Genomic DNA, 25406 nt, shown 5'->3' on the forward strand with positions numbered 1-25406 from the left:
ACAAAAAGCAGGATTTCCTTCTTTTTCATGGCTGAATAATATTTCTCTCTCTCTCTGTGTGTGTGTGTGTGTGTGTGTTTGGTGTTTTCTTTATTCATTCATCCATTAGGTTGTTTCCATATCTTGGCAATTGCAAATAATCATACCATAAACATGGGAATACATATATATCTTTAAGATACTGATTTCCTTTCCTTCAGATATATACACAGGATTGTGATTGCTGGATCTTATGGTAATTCTTTTTCTAATTTAGTAAGGAAACTCCATATTGTTTCCAATAGTGGCTGTACTAATTTACATTTCTTCCAATAGTGCAAAAAAAATTCCCTTTCCTCCACATCCTCACCAACACTTATTTCTTGTCTTTTTTATTTTAGCCATTTTAACAAGTGTGAGGTGATCTCATTGTGGTTTTAATTTGCATTTCCCTGATGATTAGTGATGTTGAGCATCTTTTCATGTGTTTATTGGCCATTCAGGTGTCTTCTTTGGAAAGGTGTCTATTCAAATCCTTTGTCCATTTTTTAATTGTACTATCTGTATCTTACTACTGAGTTGTATGAGTTCCTTATTTTTTTGATATAAACTGCTTATCAGATGAAATGTTTGCAAATATTTTCTGCCATTCCATATGTTGCCTTTTCATTTTGCTGATAGTTTCTTTTGCTGCTCAGAAGCTTGTTAGTTTGATGTAGTCTCATTACTTATTTTTACTCTTGTTCCTTGCACTTCTGGTATCATTTCCAAAAAACTTGTTGTCAAGACCAGTGTTGAGGCACTTTTTCCCTGCATTTTCTTCTTGTAGTTTTACAATTTAGGGTCTTACTTTTAAGTTTAATCCATTTCAAGCAGTATATAAGTAATGCTTATATCTTTGACTGCTTGCTGCCATTAACCTCAAAAAATATTTTGAGAGTTCCCTGGGGCCTTGGGATAACTGCTTTCCCCTTCAAAAAGAATTTGCATTTGCATCTGCCCAAAACTAGGGGCCTCATACTCCTGGACCATAAATTCAAGTCCTGAGAGTCCCTGGGCTAATTTGAGTACTCAGAGTACAAATCTGAGAGAGGATTCTTCTGGACCCTCCTAATGAAGGGTCTCTGGAAGCCACAACCCCAGAGATCCATTTTCTCCTCCATTCCGAATATAGCAAGGCAACCATCTGAGCAGTTTCCAGTGGTGGCAGAGGTAGGAGAGAATAATCTAAATCCAGTTCATCCATACCTGAGGATGTAATGTCTGGGGCTCCAGCTCAGGAGAAGCATTCTTCTGCAAAATCTTCCACCTTTGTAAGCTGTGGGCCTTGACCTCTCTCTGGACATGATTACAGACATGGAACCAGAGCTCAAACGGCTGTGGCAACAATACATGCCTTCTGGATAAAGACAGCCATGGTGCTTTAATATTCTGCTTACCTCCCAGTTACAGGATCTCATCCAACACTGGTCAGATCTTGAACATTTTTAAACTGCTGTATACACACACATACACATATTCATACATATACATATCAACTTTTGTCCAGCATACTATATTGTTTTCAGTGGGAGGGTTAATCCGAGTTAGCCAATTTACCATTACCAGAAACAAGACTTAGAAGCAAATAATTTTCCAGATCTATTTCAGTTTCTTTACTTGTTTTTTAGCACACTTTTCCTGTGCCATAATTATACTTTGTATGTGATACTCCCCTAGCTATAATACTTTTTCCTTCCCGCATTGTCCTTTACTGATCTGTTTTTTAAACGTATGAATTTATTTTATTTATTTATTTATTTATTTATTTATCTTGAGAGAGAGAGAGCGCGCCCTGGTGGTGGGGTGGGTGCAGAGGGAGAGGAAGAGAGACAATCTTAGAGAGTCTCCACACCCAGCACAGGGCCCCACACAGCGCTCGATCTCAGGACCTGAGCCAAGATCAAGACTCAGACACTCCACCAACTGAGCCACCCAGTTACCCCTAATGAGCTGACTCTTACTCATCCTTGAAGATAGCCCAGGAATCATCTCAGGAAATCTTGTTGCATTCCATTCCCAAATCATCAGAGTTGGTGTCCCCAGCACTTTACTGCAGACAGAGAAGAGATGTTTAACAGTGTAAGTATTGCAGGGGTTCTAGTCAATACTAGTAGATACGCAGACAAATAAGAACAGATGCCAGCTGTAAATGACCAGTACCAATGTGTACTGAGTAAGTATCAGCAGTGTTCAAAGAATGTACAATAAGGTGTGATAACATATGCATATTATCACAGTGCACTGCTCTGTAACCTGCTGTTTACATATCCCCTTTGATAATCTGTGAGGCCAGAATGCACAGAGAACAGTCCTATTCACCTGGAATCTTATGTTGCGTGGGTTATTAATACAAAGAAGGCCCCAATAAATACTTTTTTCAATGAAGTTAAAGAAATGTTATTTTCGTGGAACTGCTTAAAAAACTCATTAAATAAATCACTTCTTATCCTTTCACAGCTTTAACCACTGGAAGTTCATAAACAATGAATTCACTTCAGTCATCCTGTTGGAACACCTCTGCTGAACTTTTGAACAAATCCTGCAATAAAGAGTCTGCTTATCAAACCCTCAGAATTGTGGATACAATTATCCTCCCTTCTATGATTGGGATTATCTGTTCAATGGGGCTAGTTGGCAATGTCCTCATTGTATTCACTATAATAAGGTAAGAGCTTCTATTGTTTTCCAGAATTTAGGCACATTCCATACTCACTAAATGAATCCTTTTCCCTCTATAGGATTTTTCTTAATGAAATCGGTTTTGGAAAGATTTGGTTAAGAGCATTAAAGAAGGTTCTACAGATATTAGCATCACATATTAAGTAACATCTGAGTTGCAAAACTCAAATTGAAAAGACGGAAACAATGCTTCCTGCTGGGTTGGTAAATTTTTAGAGCCATGATTCTCAATCTTAGCCCCTTATAGGATTACCTGGGGAGCTTTCAAAAACCCTAATACATAGTTTCATCTCAGACCAATTAATTCAGAATCTCTAGAGCTGGAGCCCAGGCATGGAGTAAAACTACAACACAACCATTTTATTTTCAACTTTCAACAATAGGAGTTATCCTGTGTACAGCTCAGAGATGGTTATACAGCCAATAAAGATGGAATTTCGATATTTATTCTTAAAAAAAAAAAAAAAAACTCTGCCCCCCCCCATCCCAGTTAGTTAAAGAGATTATTTTGCACTCATTTGGGCAAGAGAAAGATTCCACCTGATCACCCAAAGATTCGGGCAGTCACCAAGGGTGAGCTGTTCCCCTCAGTGTAGACCAGCCCTATGTAGGCCAAACTGAGAGCCATCTGTTCCCAACACCTGCTGGCTTTGCTTCACATCTCCCACCTCACTCAGGTAATTCCCTCCGTCCTCTCAACCCTGTGGCATAAAGCTCAACCTGGAAAATAATAATACATTTACTTGTTTCCCATGGGTTCAGAGGTAGTGTGCAGAGTCAGTGTGCCCCATCACTGCTTGATATCTTTGCTATCCTGATAATTTTTACATTTAAGCTTTACTTGTTTTAATCAACATAAGATCTTAAATGTTATTGCCCTAGTCTCTAATCATGCTTATAATCATCATTAAAGAAAATTTCATCCATGCTTCTATATAAGAAAACACAGTTGAGAGTACCTCCTAGTAGGTCAATATTAACACATAACTACAACAGTCTTTTGCGTATCATATTACACTTACAAAGCAGATTGCAACTCTGTTGCAATCTCATTTAATCCTGAAAAGAGCAGTACTATTATTATACCCATTTAGGGAAAGAGACTTAGGAAAGAGAATAACTTGTCCAGCATCACACAGCTAGAAAGTGATAGTCCTGGAATTGAACTCGGATCCCATGATTGAGAATCCCAGGCTATTTTCTCCACACTAATAAAAACAAACAAATTGGGGCACTTGGGTAGCTCAGTTGGTTAAGCATCTGCCTACCACTCAGGTCATGATCCCAGGGTCCTGGAATAGAACCCCACATTGGGCTCCCTGCTCAGTGGGAGCCTGCTTTTTCCACTGCTCTTCCCTGCCTGCTTTCTCAAATAAATAAATAAAAATCGTTTTTTAAAAATCATCAAAACTAGAAAGATGGGTGTATCTACCATGTGGATAAAAGAATCATCACAGAAGCAATTAAGAACAAGAGCAGCCATCATGATGGTGATAGAGATGACACTCACCCTCCCTGAGAAAGCTCATAACTGGTCGCTTTCCCCAGGTGGCTTCTCATCAGCATGCCCACTTTCAAATTTTTATTGTCATTATCTCTGCAGCTAAGTGTAGCATTATGAATGGCATTTTTTACATCATCCATTACTGAAGATTTATTTAATATATTAGAATTTTACTGTCAATGAATTCAAGGCATTTTGTATTGTATTCTGTAAAGTCATTTGTGAACATCAAGCACTTTATTTTTTTTTATTTAAATTTTAGGTAGTTAACATATGGTGCAATATTGGTTTCTGGAATATCAAGCATTTTACATTAATTTTTTTAAGTGCTAGAAGTAGTTCAACGCAGTATGTATTACTAATACCTATTGCAAGCCCAGCACCAAGGGTTATGAAAATATCAAAGAAATGTGGCAGCATCTGACTCTAAAAAGTTCCCACTTAGTGGAAAAGATAAGATTTAAACACATAATCAGGGTGCCTGGGTGGCTCATTTGTTAAGCATCTGCCTTTGGTTTAGGTCATGATCCCAGGGTCCTGGGATCCAGCCCCACATCGAGCTCCCTGCTTGGCAGGAAGCCTGCTTCTCCTCTCCCACTCTCCCTGCTTGTGTTCCCTCTCTTGCTGTCTCTCTCTCTCTCTCTCTCTCTGTCAAATAAATAAATAAAAATCTTTTTTAAAAAAGATTTAAACACATAAAATTGAAAAATAATATAAGACATCAGAAACAATCAAGTGGAAAAAAAAAAAAGATGGCTCAAATAATGAGTTCCAGGAAGGAAAATAGAGGTAATCAGATATTCTCAGGAAGGTTCAAGGAGGAAATAATACCAAGTAGAGGGTTAATAGTCAGAAACATGAGAATGTTTCTAGCTCTCTCTTGTTTGCCTGTTGCTCCTGCTCACTTCTCCTTCCATCTTCCTCTCATACTCCTTGGTATTTTTGCTGTCCTCTCCTAGAGATACATGCAGCGTACCTCACACCCATAGATCTAGCCTTGGCCTCCCTGGGGAGAAATCAAGTTCTTTGCAGAACTGGTTGCATTTTTTACAGGCAACATTTATATGCAAAGACTCTTCAATGTTAAATTTCAGACACTGTGAAAAGCTATTGAAGAGGTATATGGGGACACAGAAAATTCTTGGTTCCCCTCAAATTACACCAATAGATAATGGTCTGACCCTATCTACCCATCTGGAGACAAAGCTGGAAAAAAAGAAGAAATGTGGAGTATGAACTCTTCCAAAAGTCGATACTGAGCTATAATTCCTGGAAACAGATTCTCAGCATAAAACAAATAACCATTTAACTAGAAAAAAGAAAACCTGTGCCATCATACTGACCAATTTATTTGCAATGACTGTGAAAAATCTGTCCTTTGTATCATTACCATTTTATAGATAATATGTGAGAAGATATATGTTAACAGAGCATTTAAGATGAATCTTTTAGTCTCACAAAAAACATTTGGAAGCAACTTAATTTTAACTTTCATTACTAGGACTTTAATATTTTTCTTTGCAAATTGCTCTCCAAAAATGTATTCATCTTTTAAAAGTCATGTGGAAGCAAATTAATTTTAATTTCTTTTTTGGCTTGGAATTAATCTAACACTTTTTTTAAAAATTGCTCTCCAAAAATTTTAAGGCAATTTGATATTAATATTTTCAACATGTCTTGCCATGATCTTTTACTTGTTGCCTTCTTAACAGATGGGTGGCCTAATTAGAATACTAAAACTACACTAAAAATAAGGAGAAATAGATACATTTAAAGATTTAGGGACTCTCCTATTTATGATGAATATTTATCTCAGAAAATGAATAGAACTAAAATCAGTAAGATCATTAGTGATACTGGGAAGAAAGCAATGAACTAACTTCTAACTTTGCACAGGAAAACTAGAAACATGTATAAAAAAACAGATTTGAGGAAGACGGAGTTTCCAGAATAAGAGGTTCTGTGTGGCTATTTTTAAGAGTAAGAAGCAATTTGTGCATTAGGAAGGTGACTATAAAGTAGTGAGGCCAGATCATTACTAGTCTGTCACACGTTAAATTCACAGCTAGTCAAAAGGAAGCTAGATTAGAAAATGTAGGAGGGAAATTGGGCCAATTATAACATAATCATTTCTCCCTTTTAGTCTTCAGAGAGAGACTAGCGAACTTAACCCCATTACATAACTATATTTCCACAGTCTTCAGTGGGCCCTGGGAAGCTACTTCCACAAAGAAGAGGATGTTCTTCTCCATCAGTCCCTCATCACTACCTCCTGAACACATCATTCACCTGTCTGCTGACAGACAGCTTCATGTAGGCAAAGACTCTGAGGGATGCTCTTCTTCCCGATAAATAAAAAGTCCTGTTCTGTCATTCCCTAACCTCAACTCCCTATAAAGTCAACAAATTCACACTAAACCATGAATTATTAAAACACCTTACTTTAAACCCTCCTAACGACGTCTACATTTTATACAGAGATTACAAGAGGGTCAATGCTTTAACCTGAAGGAACACTAATAATCTGATGGTGGAAGACCATTTGCTAAGACAGATGGGGAGGGGAAATACTTAGAAAAAGGCTTCTTTCTTTCTCCAAGCCAGCTTAAATCCTAACTACTGGCTCCCTGTGACCCAGCCCTCAGCCATTCTCAGAGTATCAGTCATACGTAAGCTCTTGCTGGGATAGACCGTACCCTTGCTGCACACATACCTTATGTTTTAGATACTGCAGAACTTTTCAGTCACATCTATTCACCTGAAATGGAAAGTTGTTCAGAGAGCCTCCTTGCGGTGGTGCACCAAGTGCACCAAAACAACTCTGGAATGTAAAGGGGTTGAATGCCTTGCCCAAGGACACTATGAGGGCATAGAAATGAAAATGGAATTCCCAGGCAGATTCTCTTTCAACTGTATTACACTATGTATCTAGAGCAAGGCTGACAAATATGTCCCTTGACCCTAAACTTTCCCATCCATGCCAGTCATCTCCAATCTGAGCACAGGTTTGTCCTGTAAGTAGTACCTGGGTGAAGATGAGGAATTCTTTCCAGCACAGTGTGCTCCACAAAATCACTACTAATCCATTGGAGTTGGTTGGTTCACAATAGGAATTTAATTCAATTAGAGTTAAAAACCTAACAGGGGTTGGTAAGAAAACCCAGAGATACACAAAAGCAGAAAGCTTCTACCCTGTCCTACCACCATCTCCCACCCCAACACCACTTCCCTTCTCCTGGCTCCTGAGCTGGATGGAGAAAAAAAGGCAGGTGGTTTTACGGACCTCAGGAGTGTGGGCTGCCTAATGGGAGCTACAGCCAGAATGGGGTCTGGGGCCATGGAACAGGGACTACGGGATGAAGGTGGAACCATAGATGGAATGCAGCCACTGCCCAGAGATGCCAACAGTAGAAAGAACAAGGAATTGCCCTGGCTTCTCCTCTCCTCCATCTTCCAGTTTCCCCCCAGTAGTGCTTCCTATTGGCCAAAACCAACCAAAAACCAGTTGGCAAGGACACCTAGGAACACAGTTGGAGGAGGTGGGGAATGGATTTGAGAGCAAACTGACCAGTGAAACGGCCTCCTGTGTGTGTGGTATTGTATGTTTCAGCAGTTTTCTTTAATCCATAGCATATATTCTCATTTCTGACTGTAAAATGTAAACACATATTTAATAAAAAAAAATTTTTTTTAAGATTTTTATTTATTTATTTGACGGACAGAGATCACAAGTAGGCAGAAAGGCAGACAGAGAGAGAAGGAGGGGGAAGCAGGCTCCCTGCTGAGCAGAGAGCCTGATGCGGGGCTCGATCCCATGACCTGAGCTGAAGGCAGAGGCTTTAAACCACTGAGCCACCCAGGCACCCCTTAATAGAAAAATTTTAAAGTCAAAATCAGTCCTATTACTATTACCCAATAGGTAATCACTGTAACCAATAGATAAATGATTGCAACATATTTTTAAACACATGTTGCCATACATTATTTAGATGTTACATAAATGTATGCTATATACATAATTAGGAATTTTTTACTGAATCAGTATGTTTCCCTTTTGATTAAATATCCTTGCAAACTATGATTTATAACAACTATATAATTTATTGCAGGGTAATGAGGAAAACCATAATTTGTTTTATCATTCTCCAAATTAGTGAACATTAGATATGGCCATGTTAACCATATGGAAAACATGTTAGCTAAAATGATCACGCTAGTCTACATTTTTTATTTTAAAAGTTACATGAGAGATAGAAATCTAATGAAGCCTGGCAATGGAAAATCTGGAAATAAATTAGACCTAAAAAAAGAATGCAAGTTATATAGGTAGAGATTTTACAATTTCTCTTTATTTGTGTTTTAATTTCTATGCTGTCACTTTGAGTAAAGAAAGCAGTAATAGATATAATGTGTTATTTTTGTTGCCCTATTATCTTATGCCCAGATCATCTTTTGCTTCAGAATTCTCCTTTTCTATACAGAATATCATTTAGAAACACTTAATTTTTTTAATTGCCAGTTAATGGCCTGAACTGTCCTCAACAATGGAATTACCATAATTCATTATCAGTAAATGATGGGTCCTGTCTGGAGAAGAGTAAGGGCCGTGAATCTAATTGCTGTAATTAGACCCTAAGCAAGCACTTTATATCCCAATTCAAATGGAAATAACATCTGCTTATAGGCTAAGATTTATGGGAGTTTTTGTGGTGTTTCTGCTTTGTTTTTTTGTTTTTTGTTTTTCAATGTGGAAATTTTTCTACCTGACCTCTAGGGTCTATCCTTCATCCCTGCCCATCTCCCATTGCCACAGGCCTGGAGAAGACAGGATGAGAGACCAAGGACAATCCTTGGCTGCTCTTCTGGTTGACAACAAGATCTTTTCCTCAAATCTCGTCTCATTTGGGGTCTTTCTGATATGAGTCACCACCTGCTGGGGACAAGGAGTCAACATAATTTATAGTGGCATCGCCAACGCCCAGAGCGTGGTTGCTGAGTTAAGTACTCAACGGCAGTAACTTCCCACACAACGTGGACTTGCCAGGGCCTGGGTAAAATATCCTCGCTGACTAGTATCACAAGAGGATTCACTGGCTTAGAAATAAAATTCACGGGCTGTAGAATTTTTAGCCAATGAATAATAAAGACGCACACTAGCCTCCAAGCAAGGAGCAAAGCCCTGAACTAGCAACTGTGACATAATCTTAGGGCTAATTTTTTATATGCTCTTAAAAGTCATATTTGTCCTCAGTTCAGATGCCACTTCTTCCAAGAAAACTGCTTTGACTGTCCCCAAGGGAGGGACAGAGGCCTGTTTTGTGTGGTCCCTGTGCTTGTGCTAGCTTTCTCTCATCACCCTACGGGATCGTGTATTTAGATGTATCTACAGTACAAACTCTTTGATGCTCTGGTTTATAGATTATTTAGCTTTGCAGCCCCAGAGCACAATATTATGCTTGACCTAAAATTGTATTCAATAAAATATTTGTTGAATTAACGAATATCATCTCCCAGATAAAGATGTTACCTGTTTATTATTGTATGTCACAACTCCTTGAACACAGGGACCAAGTGAATTTTTAATATAAATTTCTGCTCTTAGGAAATTCTTTTGCCTATGAAGAAGAGTGCCATATCTAGGTAGCATTGAAATCACTCCCCTCAGCAGAAGCCATGAGATCATCCTCCCTGCCTCTACCTGTTTACCCTTTTCAGATTTCTTCTCTTACGTTGTCTGGATTTTGACACCTTAATTTATAGTCTTTGCTAGTGGGTTAAAGTTTCTTAGGATATTTCTAAGTAAAGGTTGAAATTTCTTTAGCAATGACCGGTTAGGATTGACTTCCACTTCAGTGGGGGAAAAAAAATGCATTATACGATGGAAACCATTTGTTTTCCCTGTTCTGCTATCTTTGGTGATAGGCATAAGCAAGGACTTAGCCTTTCCCTGGAGTAAGCTTCAAGTTGGTATAATTTGTTGCTATGTAGAAACTACCTCCAAAACTTAGTGGCTTAAAACAATAAACATTTATTATCTCACACCATTTCAAGGGGTGAGAATCCAGGAACAACTTAACTGGGTGGTTCCTGCTTGGAGTCTCTCACCAAACAGCAATTACACTCCCCTCCAAGGCAACAGGAGCATCTACTTCCAAAGTAGCTCACTCACACACCTGGAAGACTGGTGCTGGCTGTTGACAGCATGTGGACCTCTCCATGTGGACATCCCCAAAGAGTTGCTTGAGTATCTTCCCAAGATGGCAGCTGGCTACCCCAGAGAAAGTGATCCAAGAGAGAGCAAGGAGGAACCCTATAATGTCTTTATGTTCTATGTCACACATTGTCATGTGTGACATATTCCATGTGTGAAAAGTGGGTTACTAAGCCCAACCACCCTCAAAGTGACGGAACTAGGTTCCACCTTTCAAAAGCAGTATCAGAGACTTTGTGGCCATATTTTTAAGCTACCACAGTTAGTTATTAGATATATAGTTCATATATATATATTAGATTCAATATTAGATTCAATATATATATATTAGATATATATATTATTAGATATATAGTTCAGAATGTTTAAATATGCACAAGACTAAGCATTTGTATGTGCATTTGGGCAGGTGTTCCTTTAACTTCTTTTTAAAATTCATTTTTACAATCAACAATTTGCAACAGGTGGCATAAATTGAAGAAGGTGCATACGGTCAATATCAATCCTTAGTTTCCATGCTTTTCTTTCAGGTCCAGGAAAAAAACCATTCCTGACATTTATATCTGCAACCTGGCTGTAGCTGATCTGGTTCACATCATTGGAATGCCTTTTCTTATTCATCAGTGGGCCCGGGGAGGAGAGTGGGTGTTTGGGGGGCCCCTCTGCACCATTATCACGTCGCTGGATACCTGCAACCAGTTTGCTTGTAGCGCCATCATGACCGTGATGAGTGTGGACAGGTAAGTAAAGAAACTTTGAAATAGCTTAACATAATTCAGAAGTGCCTGTTATTTCCCACTGTCATCCCAACTTAAGCAACATTGGTGCTGGTTTGTAACAGCCAAGTTCCTCTTCCTTTGCTAGTTTCATTGGGGGACTTAAAAATCTTTCCAACTTTCATAGAAATACATTTTTTAATGGAAAACTTAAGACACTAAAATCTCCTTTTTGAAAATCATTCTTTTTAACTTTAGTTTTATTTATAATTCACTGAAAGATTAAAAAATAATATCTGGAAATCATGAAAAGCTGGAAGCCAGAATGAGTGCATCGTTCTTTCAATAAGGAAGCTGAGGTCGCAACAAGTGAGCGGCTTTTCTGAAGGCACTTGGCAAGTCAGTGGCAGAGTTGAGAACTAAAGTAGGTCTCCTCACTCTGTTCAGGGCTCTTTCTGGTATGTTCACTATCTCACTGGTATGTTCAATATCTCACAGACTCCTGTGATCACCTAGCAGCTTGAAGGAATCTGGGGAATAGATCTGGGCTCCTGAATAGCTATAAAGAGATGTTCCAGTACCAGGAAGACCATACTTTACAATTTTTATACCCCTTGTTATGACTGGTTAATGCAAATGCTACCATTTTACATCATTAGAAGTGCATTTGACTGTGACCTGGAATGTAAAAAATTAGTTTACAACAATGTAAACTAATGTTATTAAAGGAGACAATAGTGATGGTGGGTATTTGTGAAGCCAGTGAGTGGTGGAGCCCAGTCCAGGACAAAGCTGTCTTTAGAGAGTGCAGGTTGCTAGTAATTACCTCCTTAACTGGCCTCTGTAGGAAGCAGGCAAACTAGGATGTCCCTGCATCATTCAGAAGCTAGGACCTCCAGACTAGGTCTTAGCAGCTTTCTCCAAATAGAAACAAGCCCTAAAGATCAATAATATGCATAACGGGAATTGTCTCAGAGACCAACCCACATAAAATCTCCATCCATCTTCCCATCCCTACCCCAAGCCAGCACACTTAACCGCCCCACCACGATCTGCTTTATCTGTCTCCCTTGTTGCCAATATATCACATAGTTTAGTTTATTTTGTGTGTGCATGTATGTGTGTACTGTTTATTGTTCAGCTTCCCCTGCCCCTCAGACGTAAATTCCACAAAGGCAGGGTCTTTGATCATTAATATATCCCAAGTATCTGTGTGACAGTGCCTGGCACAGGGGTACTCAGAAAATATTGATGAATGAATGACTCTCAGTCTTGAGGGCTATGTTAAATTTCCCTGGGTCCATCTGCAACTCCTTTCTCAACTCTGTCTCTTTTACCCTTCCACATGTGCCTTTGGGGTGGAGAAGTGATGAACAGTTTTTCAAACGAATTAACGAAGGAATAGCAAGGTTTAAAGAAATCATTCACTGAATCATTATTATTCAGACATGAATAATGATGGTGATGTTCAATGTACTTTTTATAACCTGTTGCTTTCCTGTAAAAGAATTCTCAAAATATAGAGTATGCTTCTCAATTTATAATTAACACTGCATTTTTAAAATCAATGTACTGTGTAGGTCTGGTTAGTTCAGCTGATGCCAGCCAAGGCTGAAAGTGTCTTGAGTAAAGGCTGGTGAGCCTGCCAGCATCCCAACACAGGGAGAGGGCTCCGCACAGGGCAGGCCCACTGCAAGAAAGTTAAGTACAAGTCTTACCAACTGTAATCCCATTCTCAGAGATAATAAAATTTCTTGCAACCCTAAACCCTGAAAGCAGGAGAGTATTGGCTTTTTCTTTAAATAAGGGAAATCGTACGTCTTCTGTAAACCTCTTACGCAAACAAAGAGAACGGACATTGTCCTCATTGGAACAGACCGGCTATACACATTTCCTAAGGCTCACAGGTTCTTTTACTGTGAGTGAATGTGTGCATGTGCATGTGTGTCTTATACACCTGAATTTCATTGTTTTTAAATCTAGTGGACACACTATGCTAAAATTTTACTTCAGAATTGACACTAGGACCCTTATCCTTCTCTCTGCCCTCACTCGATTACATGACCAGAGAAAAATGAAGTTTCTATAAAACTGAACCTTTTCCTCTTCAGCATTTCTTTGAGTTCCAACTGTACTATATGCATAAAACTTCAACAATATCTGCAATTTTTTAAAAAGAAATGTACTTCTCTTTGCAAGGCCCTAACCATGGCCTTGACCATGTCAGTGCCATCAGCAAGCCTTATTGCTTATACATTAAGTGTTTTATTTTTTTTTTTTTAAAGATTTTATTTATTTATTTGAGAGAGATAGACAGTGAGAGAGAGCATGAGCGAGGAGAAGGTCAGAGAGCGAAGCAGACTTCCTATGGAGCTGGGAGCCTGATGTGGGACTCGATCCCGGGACTCCAGGATCACGCCCTGAGCCGGAGGCAGTCGTCCAACCAACTGCGCCACCCAGGCGTCCTACATTAAGTGTTTTAATTGTGAATTCAATAGAGCCCAAGTTTCAAGTGTTTCTGATCATTTTCATCCTTCTTTCTCTGATAAGTAATATCCACATGTATGTGTAGTGTTTCCAAAATGGGTGCCTACCTCCCAATCAATACCAAAAAAGTTCTGTAAACATCCAAAATATTAAAAATATATACCTCCAAATGAAAGCTGCCTAGACTACTTTTGTAAATAAATTCTCTAGAATTTCAAAAGTCAGTAAGCAGAAGCCAAACCCCCTATTCATTTATTCACTCATCCAGCAAATTTTTGAGTATGTCTATAGGCCAGGAACTATGCTGGATATAGGAGAAACAGCAGCATTAAACTAACAGTCAAAGTTCCTTCCTTCGTGGGGCTTCCACTCCTGAGATATAGACAGATATTAAGTGAAGAGTCACATAGGTGAATCTGTATTTCCACACAATGATAGGTACTAGGAAGGGAAAGGAGAGTTCCCCTACAATCTGCATATATAGTCATGGGCCCTTGTATAGAGTGAGTGGTCAGGCTTCTCTGAGACACAGACTGTTAAACAGAGACTCCAAGGAAGAGCAAGAGCAATCAGACGGAGCCAGGCAGGTAGGATAGCATACACCTGGCCCTGAAAGGGAAGAGAGCTTGAAGGAAGGCCAAGGAGAGACTGACACAAGCTACAGCCTGAGGGACGGGCAGTACCAGGTGAAGAAAGTCTTTGCAAGCCATGGTAAGAATTCTGAATTTTATCTCAAAGGCAATGGAAAACCAGGGAGGGGTTTTCAGCTGGAGGAAGGAAGGTGTTGAGGTGAGGATACAATCAGAGAAGATTCCCTAATCTATTGATGCCGTGACTCCTTCACCCTTTAATCCCCGACAGAATGATGGCTGGGCATCTGTACAATCACTGCTTCATTCCCTTCCCCAGCAAGGGGGTGGGGGGAGGAGTCCTTCTTTCCTTAGCCACAGGTAATGAAGGTGCCGTGTGCAGAAGGAGGAGTGGCTAAGGTACCATGGGCCTCAAAAGTCTCCCTTCATGCCAAATGGTCCCTTAATAAGTATCCCTTAGAAAGTTCTGCCTTTTATGCACAATTGAAAGAACAGGGGAAAATATTTTTTTTTTCTTTTTATAAATCTTCCTTAAGAAGATTCCTTAAATCTTCTTTAAATCTTCCTTAAATATTAAATGACCATCAAAACATATTTTATGTTAATGTAATGTCTACAAATACTGCCTTCCAACACCTGCACCTCCAGCAGAAGTGCGCGTTCACAAACACTCTTTCTTCTGGGTCTAGCCTCTTTAGTTTTCAGTTGGGTCTGAAAAATTCTTCTTGGATTTCCTAGAGAACCAAATACATATGGTATGTCAGGACTTCATGTTTAATTCATGATTATCCTTTTTTTCTGAATCAGAAATGGGAAAAAAAAAAAGAGAGAGAGAGAGAAGAAACAAAACACCTTTCCCCATGAAATTAGCCCCCATCCCCTCTCTGGGCTCCAGCCTAAGTTCCTCGAGGAATTTGCATTGTCTGTACTAGTCACGTTTGTGTATCCTCACTGTGATTTCTGTGAACTGAACCTCCAGGAGCCTGTGGCCCCCACTGGAAATCCATCTGGGCAAAATATCTGTCCCAGTGGGCCAGAGCCTCATCCCGCCAACAGAGTCTCCTACCGGCCAGAGCACTTGCCTCCTTCCTGCCTCCGCATCAGTAAAGAGGGCTTCTCCCTCCTGGAGGAAACCCCCACTCACAGACAACGTTTTCCCAGAGCCTAGCCTGCATGGGAAGCACCTTTGTAGAGAGAGAGTTTGCACAGGGCTAAATTTCACCATTATCAGTGTGTTCGTGGAAACGACAGCTAGTTCAGTGAGTGGTTTATTCAGACTTGCGGGGTCAGGAGTTGTTTTCTCTACAGGTACCAGCCAGCTCTTAAAAAATATAACTTTCTTCTACCCTGATAGAGGTGTGCTTCAGGGAGGATAATAATACTAATAATTTACTCTTGTCATGAACCTTTCATCCTTGGAGCTCAGTGCTTTTATTGATTGTTCCTAAACCCTTCTTAACGGGCTTTGCAGGTACTTGGCTCTCGTCCAACCATTTCGACTTACAAGTTGGAGAACGAGGTACAAGACCATCCGCATCAATTTGGGCCTTTGGGCAGCTTCCTTCATTCTGGCGTTGCCTGTCTGGGTCTACTCGAAGGTCATCAAATTTAAAGACGGCGTGGAGAGTTGTGCTTTTGATTTAACATCCCCTGACGATGTACTCCGGTAGGTTGTTAAAACTTAAGAAAAATAGAGTTGAATTAAATTGTGGAGTGCTTCATCCTCCTTGTCAACGTGTGAGCAGCCGTGCAGAGTGTCCTTGGGGACCCTCCAAGGGGCAGTCTCCCCGCTTACTTTTCTGCTTTCCGCAATCAGGTTGGTAGTTTGATTTTAAGGGGAGGGTAACCCTTAGAGAAAGATTTGGAGTTTAATTACGTAGCTTCAGTGGACAAAAATATATTTAAATATGGATTTTAAAGTCCATGGCAACCAGGTACAACAGAAACACAAAAATCAAGGCAGAGGCAAAATTTCCAAAAGGGTCTAGGAGTTACTGAAACTCAGACCTTATCGGTATGCCACTGGAGTTTGGTTGAATGGTGTTCCTCCCAAAAAGAGATAGTCAAGTCCTAATTCTCAGGACCTGTGAATGTGACCTTATTTAGAAATAGGGTCTTTGCAGATATCATTAAATTAAATGAAGTCACGCTGGATTAGAGCCAGGCCCAAATCCAGGGATTTGTGTCCTCCTGAGAAGTGAGATTTGAAGGGACTCACACAGGAGAAAGCTTGTGGATACTGAGGCAGAAACTGGGGTGATGCATCTACAGGTGAAATAACACCAAGGACTGCCCAAAACTAGCAAAGGCGAGGGGAAAGGCATGGAACCGATTCTCCCTCAGAGCTTCCCAAAGAAGCCAGCCCCGCCAACACCTTAGTTTCAGACTTCAGTCATCATAATGGACACGATAAATTTCTGTTGTTTCAAGCCATCCAGCTTGTGGAAATTTGTTACAGCAGCTCTCAGCAGCTAATACAGCAGCCAACCCAGGGATTTCTCACATTTTAACTTGAAAAGAAAAATTAAATGAAAAATTTTATTTGAAATTTTGAACACAACATTGGAGTCTATAACTAAAATTTTCTGATGGCCTACTAAGTGCCACGTATTGTGTTAGGTGCTTTTTGCATAGATTATCTCAAGTCGTTCTGGAGGATTCCTTTTTCCCATACACCACTTGTTGAATAGATGAGTGATTTCTGCATCATATAGTCATGGCCTGAGAGAGATGGTGGTAGAGGCCCTTGCAAGGCTACAAATCCAGTAATGAAAATCTCCAGAGGACTGCAACATATGGAGGATCTATTGTTTATTCGTTATTTCTCCCACCAGCACTGGCTGCACTTACAGGTAAAAGCCATCTACCAATCTAAAGGGAAATGATATTTATTTATTTGACAGAGAGAAAGATCACAAGCAGGCAGAGAAGCAGGCAGAGAGTGAGGGGGAAGCAGGCTCCCTACTGAGCAGAGAGCCCGATGCGGGGCTTGATCCCAGGACCCTGAGATCATGACCCCAGCCGAAGGCAGAGGCTTAACCCACTGAGCCACTCAGGCGCCCCGGGGAAATGATATTTAATCACCAGTGGCTGATACATTAATATGGACCCCAACATATCTAAAGAGGAGCCCAATCTGAAATGACTGTATGACTTCAGCCTTTGCCAAAGAAATAATTCACAGTTTTGCGCCAGAACCTGCTTCTGTTCTTTTTGGTTAGTTGTCATAAAGGATATTCTGAAGTTCTAGCCTCTGTGGATCCTCCTAGAGTTAAGTTCTTATGGGGAACTGAGACTGGAACCACTGTACAGCTTTCAGAGTCCCTTGGGTCCCAGGTGCTCTCTCTCCCTGTCACCCTGTCCACACCCACCCAACGTGGGCTGCCTGCTTCCACCAACGCCAGGCTTCTTCCCAGAAAGGAGGACACCTGGCATCTGTACAGAAATGGAGTTGGTCTACCTGAAAATTTCCCCTGAGGGAGCATGGAGGAAAAGACTGGCCTATTTCACAACAGGCCCTTTGAGAGACCATCTGGAGCCTTGATTACAAGCGTGGGTTGTGCAGCTCAACTGTCGGTCTGGGTTCATCCTACCCAGATGCTCATTACTAACTAGCTGGATGACCTTGGGCAAGCCACTTCACACCACTGTGCCTTAGTTTGTTCCTCTGTAACAGAATACTAATGGCAATTGTACTCATGGGGTTGTAGTAATTCAGTGGTTTAAAGTATGTAAAGTACTCATATCCGTGCCTACTCTATAATATATGCTACCTGCTGTTCATTATTGTTGTTAACAACACTAAAAGGTAATGGCAATACATATTCTCTCCTGTTCGTCGTAGCCTCGGGCTTGGCTAGAGAAGGGATAAGCACTGTTGCTAGCAGACAATGGAAAGCAAGACCTTTTTTTTTCTTTCAAGATTTTAAATTCAAGTTAGCTAACATATAATGTAGTATTAGTTTCAGGACTAGAATTTAAGGATTCATCATTTGCATACTAACACCCAGTGCTCATTCCATCAAGTGCCCTCCTTAATGCCCATCCCCCAGTTACCCCATCTCCCCCCACCACCTCCCCTCCAGTGAACCTGTTTGTTCTCTATAGTTAAGAGTCTCTTATGGTTTACCCCCCTCTCTGTTTTTATCTTATTTTATTTTTTTCTATGTAAAAGCAACAAAAATCCTTAACTTTTCCCCAAAGACTTTTATCTTAAGCCCCCAAAAATTAGAGAATCATGCCTCATAAACTGTAAAAGTTCCTGGCATTGGGAATATGACAGTTATGTCTTCTCTCTTTCTCTCTCTCATTTTACAGGTATACACTTTATTTGACGATAACAACTTTTTTTTTTCCTTTGCCTTTGATTTTGGTGTGCTATATTTTAATTTTATGCTACACTTGGGAAATGTATCAACAGAATAAGGATGCCAGATGGTAAGTGTTTACCCTATTTTGCTTTACTTGTTGAAAGAACAATTCAGAGATCCTAAAGCATCTACAACAGAAATTTAAACAACAATCACTTGAAACATTCATTTAGACGTATGGGCATTAATGTCTACGTGAGTGATTTCTGAAAACAGGACAAGTTCCGAAGCAGCTATTTGAGTATCTCTCAGTGATAAATGTCACAATCACTGATGTAATGGTTTCATAAAAATGTAAACAGAACTCAAGATACTATTTAAAGAATATCTTTATGTTCGTCATCAAAAATGTTATTTAAATGTTTTATTTGTACATTTTGCAGAGTTGTGTACATATATGAATATCTTAGATGCCATGTATAACTTTCTAACTTCTATGTTTTAAATTTTTAATTTGGAGGATAGGGGTTTCATTAACACATGAATACTTAGGACAAGATTAATTAGTACTAAGTAAAGCCAAAGACTTACTAAGACAATAGACTTGGGAAGAAACGTTAAAGATATTTGTCTATAAAACTCTATGAATAAATCTAAATTATTTTCTAGGGGGCCCTGGGTGGCTCAGTCCATTAAGCATCTGACTCTTGACTTTGGTTCAGCTCATGATCTCAGGGTCCTGAGATAGAGCCCTGCCTGGGCTCCATGCTCACTGAGGGGTAGGGGGTTGGGGAGGGTCTGCTAAGGATTCGCTCTCCATTCCTCTCCCTCTGCCCCTCCCTCCCATGCACACGTGCTCTCTCTTTCTCTAAAAACAAACAAACAAATCTTTTTAAAAAATTATTTTCTACTTGAAATTATCTATGCCAAGTTGTTTGAGTGAGTCAGTGAATATATAACATGTTGGGTTTTTAAAATATTATTAAAATGTGTTGTCCTTAGACTGGACTACTGTATTTATTTTTGACAGACAAAATCACTAGATTTCCCACCCATAACTTCCTCTTAATTAATCCCCTCTTAATCCCCTTCACGTATTTTAACCTTCCCTCCACCCACATCCCTCTGCCAACCAGTTTCTTCTCTAGTTTTAGTCTATTTTTTGTCTCTCTCTCTTTTTTTTTTTTTTTTTGCTTTCTTCATTTGTTTAGTTTCTTCTACGTATGAGTGAAATCATATGGTATTTGTCTTTCTCTAACTTAGTTCCTTCAGCATTATACTCTCTAGCTCATCCCATGTTGTTGCAAGTGATAAACTTTTATTCTTTTTATGGCTGAATAATATTCCATTATATGTATATATCACGCATTCTTTATCTATGTTTATCGATGGACACTGCAGTTGCTTCCATATCTTGGCTATTATAAATAATGCTGCAATAAACACAGAGTTACATCTATCTTTTTCAAATTAGTGTTTTTGTATTTTGGGAGTAATTACCCAGTGGTACATTACTGGATCATATGGTAATTCTATTATGGTATGTCATTGCAAATACCTTCTCTCATTTAGTAGGTGGTCCTTTTGTTCTGTTGATAGTTTCTTTTGATGTGAAGAAGCTTTTTATTTTGATATAGTTCCAATAGTTTATTTATGCTTTTGTTTCCTTTGCCTCAGAAGACCTAGATAGAAAAATCTTGCCATGGTTGATGTTAGAGAAATTACTGCCGGTGCTCTCTTCTGGGATTTTGTGGTTTCAGAGCTCACATTTAGGTTGTTAATCCATTTTGAGTTTATTTTTATTCATGGTGTGATAAAGCGGCCCAGTTTCATTCTTTTGCATGTAGTTGTCCAGTCTCCCAACACCATTTGTTGAAGAGAATGTCTTTTTCCCATAGCACATTCTTGCCTCTTTTGCCAAAGATTAATTGACTATATATATATATATATATATATATATATATATATATATATATGGTGGGTTTATTTTTGGACATCCCAGTGATAATCCCAATTGTGGTGAATGATTTTAATGTATTGTTGGTTTCGGTTTGCTAATATTTTTTGAGGATTTTTGCATCTGTGTTCATCATAGATATTGGCCTATAGTTCTTTTTTTGTAGTGTCTTTATCTGGTTTGGTATCAGGGTTATGCTGACCTCAAACAATAAGCTTTCCTCCCTCTTCTATTTTTTGGAATAGGTTGAGAACAGGTATTAACTCTTCTTTAAATGGTTGGCACAATTCACCTGTGAAGCCCTCTGATCTGGACTTTTGTTTGTTGGGAACTTTTTGATACTAATTCATTGCTTGTAATCAGTCCATTTCAAATTTTCTGTTTCTTTCTGATTAAGTTTTAGGAAATTATATGTTCCTTGGAATTTATTCATTTCTTTCAGGCTGTCTAATTTGTTGGTATATAATTTTTCATAATATTTTATTATCTTTTCCATTTCTGTAGTGTTGGTTGTTATTTTTTTCTCTTTCTGATTTTATTTGAGCCCTTTTTTTTTTTTAAATGAGTTTAGCTAATGTTTTATCAATTTTATTTATCTCCTCACAGAACCATTTCTTGGTTTCATTGATCTGTTCTATTATGGGGTTTTTTTGTTTGTTTCTGTTTCATTTGTTCTGCTATATTATTTACTATTTATTTCCTTTTATTGATTTTGGGTTTGTTTGTTCTTGTTCTAGCTCTTTTATATATAAGAGTAGGATGTTTATTTGAGATTTTTCTGCTTTTTGATGTACGCCTGTATTGCTATAAACTTCCCTCATAGAACAGCTTTTGGTGCATCTGAAGGATTTGGGACCATTTTGTTATCATTTTCATTTGTGTCTATTTTTTAAACTTCCTCTTTGATTTCTTGATTGACCCATTCATTATTTAGTAGCATGTTATTAAACGTCCATGTATTTGTGTTCTTTCCAGATTGTTTTTCTTGTGGTTGATTTCTAGTTTCATAGCATATGGTCAGAAAAACATATATGATATGACTTCGATCTTCTTTAATTTTTTAAGACTTGTTTTGTGGCCCAACATGTGATCTGTTTTGGAGAATGTTCCGTGTGCACTTGAAAGAACGTGTATTCCACTCTTCAAACAGAATGTTGTGAATGTATCTCTTGTATCTATCTGGTCCAATGTGTCATTCAAAGCCACTGTTTCTCTGTTGATTTTCTATCTGATCTATCTTTTGATACAAGTGGAGTATTAAAATCTCCTACTATTAGTGTATTAGTATCAATTACTTCCTTCATTTTTGTTTATATCTGCTTTATGTATTTGGGTGTTCCCATATTGTTTCCATAAATATTTACAATTGTTACATGTTCTTGTTGGATGGTTCCCTTTATGACTATGTAGTATCTATCCTTTGTCTCTTGTACAGTCTTTTTTTTTTTAGTCTATTTTGTCCAATATAAGTAATGCTACCCCAGCTTTTTTTTTTTTTTTTAACCTCCATTTGCATGATGAATGTTTTCTATCCCTTCACTTTCAAACTGCATGTGTCTTTAGGAATGAAATGAGTCTCTGGTATGCAACATATAGATGGGTCTTACTTGTTTATCCATTCAGTCACCCTACCTTTGATTGGAGCATTTAGTCCATTTACATTAAAATTAATTATTGATAGGTATATACTTATTGTCATTTTAAAAATTATTTTATGGTTGTTTTTATAGTTCTTTTTTTTTTTTTCTCTTACCCTCTTCTCTCATGGTTTGATAGCTTTCTTTGGTGATATACCTGGATTCCTTTCTCTTTATATTGTGCTAATCTATTACTGGTTTTTGGTTTGTGGTTATAATTAGGTTATATATGACATTTTATGCATATACTAGTCTGTGGTCTCTTAAGTTTGAACCCTAGATCTAAAAGCACTAAATTTTTACTTCTCTCCTCTCAATATCTTAAGTATATGATGTTATACTTTACATCCTTTTATCTTATGAATCCCTAGGCTGATTTTTATAGATACATCTATTTTTGCAGCTTTTGTGCTTTCTGCTTTTCTTACTCCTGCTTATGGTCTTTCCTCTCCACTTAAAGAATTCCCTTTAATATTTCTTCTGAGGTTGGTTTAGAGGTGATGAATTTCTTTAATTTTTACTTGTCTGAGGGACTCTTTATCCCTCCTTCTATTCTGAATGATAGCCTTGCTGAATAGAGCATTCTTGGTTGCAGGGTTTTTTTTCTTTCAGCACTTTGAAAATATCATGCCACTCCCTTCTTGCCTGCAAAATCAATTGAAAGTCTTAAGGAGTTTCCTTGTTTGTAAATGCTTTCTTTTCTCTTGCTGCTTTTAAAATTCTCTCTTTATCACTGTTTCTTGTTACTCTAATTATTATTATCTTGTTACTCTTGCTGTGGATCTCCTTAGGTTGGTTTTATTGGGAGCTCTCTGTGCCTCCTGGATCTAGAGGTCTTTTTCCTTCCTCCAATTAGGAAAGTTTTCAGCTATTATTTCTTCAAATAAATTTTCTGCCCCCTTTTCTCTCTCTTCTCTTTCTGGAATCCTTGTGATGCAAATATTATTATGCTTGATTGTGTTACTGAATTCCCTTAATCTATTTTAATTTTTTAATTTTTTCTTTTCTCTCCTGTTCAGTTTGATTGCTTTCCATTATTCTGTCTTGTAGGTCACTGATCCATTCTTCTGTTTCCTCTATTATACTATTTTGCGCTCACTTTGCCAGCACACATACCTCTAATCTACTATTAATTTTCTCTAGTGTATTTTTACTCTCAGTAATTTCTCCAGTCCACTGAGTATCTTTATGATCATTACTTTAAATTCCCTAACATTCCCTAACAGGCATTTTGCTTATCTCCATTTCATTTGGCTCTCTTTCTGTGACTTTGTCCTGTTCTTTCCTTTGGGGCCCATTCCTCTGATTCTCATCTTATCTAACTCTGTGTCTGTTTCTATGTGTTAGGAATATCAGCTACATCTTCTGCTCTTGAAAGTAGTGGCCTTCTGAAAAAGAGGTCCTTTATTTCATCAGAACCTGACACTTCAGGGGTCTCTCCCATACATGTTGCATGTCCTTACTATTATGGCTGAACTGCATTTCCCTTTAGTCCAGTCATCAGTAATGGCTCTCTTTGCCTCCTATGGGCAAGGTTTTATTTCTGTGTTGTTAATGGATCAGTATGGGGTTGCCTTGGGCTTAAGTTGGGTCAAACCAGGCATCTGCCAGAGTTGCAGTCACACTGAACTATAAGGCACTCTCCCTGAGTTGTCCCCTGAGAAGCTTTCATTGATGGTCAGTGCATAGCACTTTTCTCAGAAATGCAAAGAGCATAACTCATACTGTCCAGTTATGCCTCAAAATGGAAGAAGTTAGAAGAATGATGGTGCCTGCTGTGATAAACTACAGAGGAATCATTACCTTACAACAATTCTCAGTTGCTGTGCTTTTTTTATATTATTCCCCAGGCTTATTCATCTGCTTCAACTATGTCCCTGGAACATTTCTATTAAATGTCTAAATATAATATAACATGATGGGACGCCTGGGTGGCGCAGTTGGTTGGACGACTGCCTCCGGCTCAGGGCGTGATCCTGGAGTCCCGGGATCGAGTCCCACATCAGGCTCCCAGCTCCATGGGGAGTCTGCTTCGCTCTCTGACCTTCTCCTCGCTCATTCTCTCTCTCACTGTCTCTCTCTCTCAAATAAATAAAAAAAAATAAAATAAAATCTTTAAAAAAAATAAAATAAAATAAATATAATATAACATGATAAAGCTTGGGAATTTTGAAATATTTTTTATTTTAGAATCATTTTAAATTAATAGAAAAGTGACATAAACAGTAGCAAGAGTTCCTATATATGCCTCACTTCGTTTCTCCATTAATATTCTACCTTACCATGATACATTTGTCAGAGCAAAGAATATTGCATTAGGACATTACTACTAACTAAACTCTATCCCTTATTGGATTTCTCCAGTTTTTCCATTAAAGTCCTTTTTCTGGTCTAGGAGTCAATGCAGAATACCATATTGCATTTGGTTGTCATATCTACCCAGTCTCTTCTGGTCTATGACAGTTTCCTAATTTTTCTTTATTTTTCATGACCTCAAGAGTATTAAGGAGTAATGGTCATCTTGTAGAATGTTCCCAATCTGGATTTGTCTGATATTATATCACAGTTAGACTGTAGATCTGTGTTTTGGAGCAAAATCTGTTCTTCTCATCACAACACATCTGGGAGCACATGGTAACTGCATTACATCTCTGTTGATGAAGTTCTAAGAAATCATTGCCCACAATTTCTATGGTGGTTTATATTCTGTCTATCCTAATGTTTCCTTTGTAGTTACAACCCCAGTGTTCCAAAAGAGAGAGTGATGAAGCTGACAAAGATGGTGCTGGTGTTGGTGGCAGTCTTTATCCTGAGTGCTGCCCCCTACCATGTGATACAACTGGTGAATTTACAGATGGAGCAGCCCACACTGGCCTTCCATGTAGGCTATTATCTCTCCATCTGTTTCAGCTATGCCAGCAGCAGCATTAATCCTTTCCTCTACATCATGCTGAGTGGAAATTTCCGGAAACGCCTGCCTCAAGTGCCAAGAAGAGTGACTGAGAGGGAAATCAACAATATAGAAAATACCTTGAAATCAAGCTTTTAGGAAACTGTATGGATCACCAAAAGTCTAGATAGACTTGCCTATGTTATTGGTATTATTAGAAAGGGCAGGTGAAGCAGTGTGCTTGTGTCCATCCTTCCTGTGCACTTGTGACTCTTAGGAGCATGGAATGGACAAGTAACCATTCAAATGCAATGATTTTAATATGCTAACTTTACTAAAATGTAAATATTTGTCTGCATTGGAAGTGAGGAATGGGATGGTCTAAGATACCTGAACTCCATGGT

The 25406-nt window shown here is 38.7% G+C and overlaps 1 protein-coding gene across 1 annotated transcript; it reads left to right on the plus strand.

Annotated features, from left to right (window-relative positions):
* The first annotated feature begins 2504 nt into the window (after nucleotides 1-2504).
* MCHR2 (melanin concentrating hormone receptor 2) lies at nucleotides 2505-25161 on the plus strand. Its single transcript, XM_044236297.1, has 5 exons — nucleotides 2505-2686; nucleotides 10946-11155; nucleotides 15680-15874; nucleotides 18526-18645; nucleotides 24846-25161. Exons 1-5 carry the CDS (start codon nucleotides 2505-2507, stop codon nucleotides 25159-25161), a joined length of 1023 nt encoding a protein of 340 aa, XP_044092232.1.
* Nucleotides 25162-25406: the final 245 nt, after the last annotated feature.

Source organism: Neovison vison, chromosome 1 (assembly GCF_020171115.1).
Source record: "Neovison vison isolate M4711 chromosome 1, ASM_NN_V1, whole genome shotgun sequence".
In the NCBI taxonomy this organism is placed as follows: Eukaryota; Metazoa; Chordata; class Mammalia; order Carnivora; family Mustelidae; genus Neogale; species Neogale vison.

What these genes read in the sequence shown, in the direction of transcription:
- MCHR2 (XM_044236297.1), top strand. Translation starts at nt 2,505, where the DNA reads ATGAATTCACTTCAGTCATCCTGTTGGAACACCTCTGCTGAACTTTTG. An exon ending in ACCGTGATGAGTGTGGACAG is followed by an intron (nt 11,156 to 15,679) that starts GTAAGTAAAGAA and finishes CGGGCTTTGCAG; the next exon opens with GTACTTGGCTCTCGTCCAAC. An exon ending in CAGAATAAGGATGCCAGATG is followed by an intron (nt 18,646 to 24,845) that starts GTAAGTGTTTAC and finishes TTTCCTTTGTAG; the next exon opens with TTACAACCCCAGTGTTCCAA.